At 52.7% G+C, this 6,255-nt stretch overlaps 1 protein-coding gene across 1 annotated transcript in view; it reads left to right on the top strand.

Moving 5' to 3' along the window:
* The first annotated feature begins 2,497 nt into the window (after positions 1-2,497).
* Positions 2,498-6,255, top strand: part of TNNT2 (troponin T type 2 (cardiac)) — a 10,025-nt gene continuing 6,267 nt past the window's right edge. Inside the window, 4 exon segments of the mRNA XM_009881316.1 lie at positions 2,498-2,539; positions 3,697-3,718; positions 4,838-4,867; positions 5,629-5,685. Of these exon segments, the coding sequence (XP_009879618.1) occupies positions 2,498-2,539; positions 3,697-3,718; positions 4,838-4,867; positions 5,629-5,685 (151 nt within the window).

Raw genomic sequence — 6,255 nt, 5'->3', positions numbered from 1 at the left:
CCCAAAAGAGCATTTCCTAGACGCCCGCCGGCTTCCCCTCGGCTCCCCGGGACCTCACCGGCGCCCGCGGCAGAGGTAAGGCTGGTGGCATAGGATGCTCAGTTGAAGGGCAGTTGTTAAAGACCCAAAAGGGTTTTGGCTCGGGGTTAATGGCCCTCCCCAGCTGCTTGCACTGGGGTGTCTTTTTGCTACGAAGGCATTCCCATGGATAAAGTACCAGGACCCTCTCCAGGGCGTTCGTGATTTCAACTTGTCCAACGCCTTTCGAACAACCCTGATGTGTGCCAAGGCAGCTGAGAAGGATTTTGGCTGCCCTGGTGCCAGGGGGATCTCAGAGATCCCTATTCCCTGTGTCTCTGTAGGGGACAGGAGGGATGTGATGCCCGTGGGGGGCCCAGGCCAGCCTGGCCCTGGCTCACTGGCTGTCAGTGGGGTGGGTTAGAGGTGGGATGCTCCTGTGCATCGTCTGACCCAGCCAAGCGGGAAGGGAGCAGCGATGTGACCCACACTGGAGCAAACACTGGGAAACGAGAGCTCCATGTCTGGGTAGCCTGGAGGAAAGCAGAGACTGTGAACCGTGGAGGATTAACTCAGTCCCAGCGGTGTGACCAGCCATCCTTGAGCCAATGGAGAGGGGGATTTTAAGGAGTGGAAGGGATATCTGGAGTATTTAATCCACAGCAAATGATGGGAGATTTTTTTTTTTTGGTCAATAATATGTACAATGTTTCCTCTTTAACTCTGTATGTCTGCTGGGTTCTCCTAATTCTTTCATAACAAGATCTCAAAGCTTTAATGGAAAGGTTTGTTTGTTCCTGTGCAGAGGATGGATAAGTACTTCCTAGAACCACTTTCTGGTGTAACATTAGTTTTTCTTGTGTAGTCTCTTAACAGTCCTGGATTTTTGCTGCTCCTCAGCAAATACTCTGTGGGATCTAGCGATGCATAAGAGAGGAGGTGAAAGGAAATGTAGAAATAAGCTTTCAAAAACACGTGTTTGCACCATCATGGCCAGGAGAGAGTCTCCACTTTTGTGTCATGAGAGGACCACATGAAGTCTTGGGTGCTCAGATGCCACAGAAATGATTTGGCCAAACTCTGGAGGTAGCAGACCACGCTGAGCCTGGGGGAAAAGTAAGGCCAGGAATTGTTATTTAACAGGGAGCAGAGAGTGAGGGGATGGTGCTGGAGGGGTGTGCTTAGGGCCAAGCCCCAGATGCATCAGAGGGAAGGGAACGGCGATGGCAGAAGCAGGTGGTGAACCTGAGGCAAATGGGGCTGAGTTCTGACTTCATTTGTCTCCAAAAAGCACCTTCTGAGTCATTGCTCAAAAGTGAGATTTGACAACCCCCCGGGAGCCACGGGTATGCAGCGGCACCTGTCCTGTAATGCGCCTCTCCCGTGCTTGTGGATTCCAGTCCTGGATTCAGCATCTTGAAAAAGCAATCCTGAAGCCTGTCCTGCCCATCCTGGGTAATAAATGCCTGACAGATGTAGCCAGGACCAGTTGTTCCCAGAGGGCCGGCAGGAGGAGAAGTGAAGCGGTGCTGCTCTGGGAACAGGTGGTTTGGCACCTGGAAGTTATTTCTGGAGCTGCCTTGAGTTCTCCCGCTACATCTCAGCTTTGCCGAGGTCTGGCATGAACGCGAGTGGTTGACAGGGTGTGCAGGGGCTTGGGCTGATACTCAGGGCTGCTCCGGGATGCCCAGGGTTGGGGCTGATCACGGGGCTGGTCTGTGCAGACCTTGCGGTGGAACACTGGGTGGAAGCCAGATGAGGTGGGACAATGAGTAAAGTCCTCCTGGTCACGGCTGGGAGGGAGAGGGGTGTGCTGGGAAGATGAGCTCTTTCTGCAGAGTCATTAGCCCTGTTGCCAAATCAGGCTGTGAATTATTCCTTTTAGCTACCCTCAGTCCCAGGGCCAGGACCAGGAGAGAAATGCTCCTGCTGAGCCCAGATCGCCCCTTTCCGGAGCACGCTCTGCGCTCGGAGGGCTGGGATGTCTCACTGAGATCTCGTGCTGCGGCTTGTGCAGGGCTGTAAATTTGAGATAACGGGACGTCCCTGCAAGTTTCTCTATCCCAACTGAGCTAAGAATAGTCAGGAAGCAAAACAAACTGAATGTTAATTGGGTTATTTTCCCCTGCCCTGAGCAAACACAGCACCCTGAGACGGCTGCGGCGAGGGGAGCTGCGTGTCTTGGACACGGCTCCTGACAGCAGTTATCAGTGTTGCATGAGGCTCTGTCTAATCTCCTGTCTCCTATTTGGGGCGAGCTGTGATCCTGGGATGGGAGGGGAGGGGGGAGCCTTATCTCTGCCCAGATAACGCTGTCACAGCCTGGCTGGGGCCAGCTCCAAGCTCCCAGCGCTTTGGAGAGACGCAGCATCTCTGTACCCATGTCTCGGGCACCAGAGGACAAGCTGTGCTTGTCCTTATCTCAGCTCCTAACCCTTGTTTTTTCTAATCTGCCTTGAATTCTGCTAGATAACCAGGCATGTCGGACACTGAAGAGGTCGTCGAAGAATATGAGCAGTAAGTGGTGCGGTTTTAAGTACCCTTCCTTTCCCCCTATTCCTGCCTTCCCACAGGGTCGCAGCGTTGCTTAAGGGTGCTGTTCGGGGGGCACCGGCTCTTGTCACTACCCCAGTACCCAGCGCGAAAGGACCTTGAGGTTCCTCCACCCTGTGCCCATCTGCACCGCTGCTGTGATGGTGCTGCGCCTCCCCGCAGTGGGGAGTTCTGCATGAGGAACTGTGTCAGCACATACACGGCAAGGGACCGTCCCCAGTCCAAATCAACGAGACAGAGCTGGGAAAAGCTGGTGTCATCAGCCTGGTGCTGCTGGGGCCCTACTGCCACATCCAGAGCACCACTCCCCAAGGCCCAAATGTGAGGGCAACTTTTGCTGGTGGGGGCTGCTGGACCACGAGGCGCGCCCCGGAGAGAAGAGGTTCAATACCCAAGCTATGTGTTTATAGGGAGCAGTCCAAACACAGCTCCTACTTCCCCTCCACCAGCAGAAAATGCAGATCTGAATCCTTTTCTTAAGTTTAAATGCCACAACAGACACGCACGTCTTAAAAATCAGTCTGACCTCTGCGCCTGGCGTCCCCTGGGCACCCCTGGGGACAGACTGTGCATCTCCCCCAAGGTCAGGAAAGGACTTTAGGGCAAAGGTGGGACATGAGATGCCTGTTTCCAGGATTACAGGCCATGCTCTCTCGATCATCTCAAGCTGCAGAACAGTGTTGTGCACTGACCACTGTTGAAGTGTCAGTCAAGTGCTTCATCTCCTGCCATCCCCAGCCTGCAGGGTGACCTGGGTCTTGTCCTGTCTCCGCTGCCACCTTATGGCACGCCACACAGCAACCTGCCCAGCAGTCATTGCCCACTCCGACGCAAAAGGGGAGCCAGCCTTGAGGAAATTTCAAATTCCCCTTTTGCCTCACTGATGGACACACGTACCCCGTTGTAGCTGATCACTGTAACTCTGCAAATGTGTTGTGCTTTGCAGGGAGCAGGAAGGTAAGAGGACGTGGAGTATCTGCAGCTGCTCCGAGGCTGAATCTAAGAAACGATCAGAGCAACGTCAATAACCTGCATCTTCTTTCCCTTTCCTCTCTCCCATGCGCACGTGCGCTCTGTGAAGAGGAGTACGTGGAAGAAGGTAGGTCTTCCCCCGGCGGTTGCAAGGACCAAGAGACAAGTGCTGTTGGTTCAGTGTTTTGCCTGGGTGGGTTGTGGTGGTAAGCTCCTTGACTGCAATGGGTAAATCATGACCAGAAAGGGCAGATGAGACCATGTTCCAGATTATTCCATGTGGAACATCAGTAGGATCAAAACCAGCCTGAATTTTCTTGGGATCTCTTTTGTTAGAGTGATCCCTTGACTCAAAACAGGGGTGGAAATACTGGACTTGGGCGTTAGCAGAGATGTGAGCCCAATAACGCAATGGGAGCTGGAGCCTCAGCTGAATGTATATTAATGATGCTCAAGTATAAACCTGCCTCAGTCCGATGAAAAGACATTGAGATTCTGGAGCATGTTCATAGAAGGGCAATGAAGCTGGTGAGGGGTCTGGAGCACAAGTTCCAGAGGACTTGTGAGGACTTCCATGAGGAGCGGCTGAGGGGACAGGGGGTGTTTAGCCTGGAAAAAGGAGGCTCAGGGGAGACCTCACCACTCTCTACAGCTGCCTGAAAGGACACTGTAGTGAGGTGGGGGTTGATCTCTTCTCCCATGTAACAAGTGATAAGACAAGATGAAATGGCCGCAAGTTGCACCAGGGGAGGTTTAGGATGGATATTAAGAAAAATTTCTTCACAGAAAGGGTTATCAAACACTGGAACAGGCTCCCCATCCTGCCAATCTCACTACCCCTGTAGGTATTTAGAAGACATAGATGTGGTGCTGAAGGATATGGTTTAGTGGTGGGTTTGGCAGTGTTAGGCTGATGGTTGGACCTGATGATCTTAAAGGTGCCTTCCAACTTAGACGATGCTATGATTCTGTGATTCTATGATTCTACGATTCTATGATTCTACGAAGAAGCAAACCCCACGATGCAGCCGCTCTGCGGCACAGCTGGGCCGTGCATTTGGGGCTGGGTTTGGGAGCTGGGCTTTGCTGAGCCTCTTGCTGCTTCAGGGTGCCACCAGGGAGCCCGAGCTGCTGCATGGCAAACTGTCCTGAACTCTAAAAGCAAAGAGAGACACAAAGGGGAAACCACTGCAGTGCTTGAGTCCTCATCTCATGCACGCCATAGCTATACTCCACAGCTTTGTGACGTCTGACTAACCTCTGCACTTGTTCCTTTCCCTCCTCCCTGGCTCAGAAGAGGAAGAATGGATAGAGGAAGAAGACGGTAGTTATTGCACCTTTCTTTATTTCATCTCTCCACTGCTGCTGTGAATATGTCGTGGGTTGGTGTGTCTTTTGCCTCTCTGTGGTTGGGAAATGGTTTTCTTTCATTCTTCCACTTCTCTCTCTTGCTTCTTGCAGTCCCCCTTTCCTGCCCTACTCTGCTGTACATATCTGCTTCCGTGCCTGTGGTTTCTCTCTTACGTCTGTCAACCAAATGCACTCGTGGTTTACTATCTTCTTTTTCTTTCCTTCTCTCTTGCTGTGGGACCACAAGTCTTCCCAGGACCTGTGGCCCCCAGCACCACTCTGATTCCAATGGAGGACTCTTGTGGGGATACTGCTCCCTCCAGTGGAAAAATGCTCCAACAGTGTCATAAATAAGATCATGAAGGTGCTGAAGGCACATTCCCTAATGCCAGCCAGTCGTCTTCTTCACTGGCTAGAAGAAAGCAATAAAAATCACTCCCCCCTGTCCTGGGGTATCGTAATAGCATGAGTGGGAATGAGGGACAAACTAGGAGGGGGCTATAAATACTTTAATTTCATTTTTTTTTGCCCTGCCCAAGCACAGAGAGCAGCCCTTGGGTAAAGGTTAGAATGAAGCCCTTTACTTTCTGAGCTGCTGCTTCTTTCTTCTATGGCTCCATCTCCCCCAGGTCAATCTCTCGGCCGGCTCTGTGCCACAGTTGTCCTGACACCGGGGTCTGTAGGAAGCCAACTGGAGCAATGGCTGTCGGACTCACACTGCCCGTTATTCCACAGGTCAGGAAGAACAGGTAGAGGAGGCGGCGGAGGAGACTGAAGAAACCAAGGCAGAAGGTGTGTGATGGCTTCGCCAGCGAGGCCCCACGGCTTGGCTGGAGACACACTCTGCCTCGGTGGGGTGCCAAGCAGGGTCTGGGATGTCCCAGCATGGCCTGCGACAGCAGGCCAGCAGCACACAGGGGCAGCTCTCTCCAGTATCTGTGGTTTCCAGTAGGGAGATGTCAAAACTGAGCTGCCCTTTCCTGATCTACTGAGTGTCTTGGCCCTGCAAGCGTGAGGGTACTGGTGTTTTCTGCTGGTTCCTTATCAAACAGTTTTTGTCCAGCACTCTGAAATAATGCGAGAAATGAGTTAAGCCTGTTCCACTGAGAAGTTCCTGTAGCCTTAGAGCAGGGGTTTCCAGAGCTGGGGTCATGCTCTGATGTGTCTCACCATCCAAAGAGCACTGGACTTCATGAGAACTCTTTGGAGCAGGCCGAGTGCTGTGATGTGTGTCCCCATTCTGTCACAGCTGGTGGGGCAGACTCAGATCCCAGCCTGGTGTTAGGGTGCCGGGACCCCCCTGTGCTGGGAGGATGTGGCTGCCCTTACCCACGGATGCTCATATTCTCCCCTTTGCTTTTG

The sequence above is a fragment of the Charadrius vociferus genome, unplaced genomic scaffold, assembly GCF_000708025.1.
Source record: "Charadrius vociferus isolate BGI_N301 unplaced genomic scaffold, ASM70802v2 scaffold333, whole genome shotgun sequence".
Classification (NCBI taxonomy): Eukaryota; Metazoa; Chordata; class Aves; order Charadriiformes; family Charadriidae; genus Charadrius; species Charadrius vociferus.
This window is presented reverse-complemented; position numbering and strand designations above follow the sequence as displayed.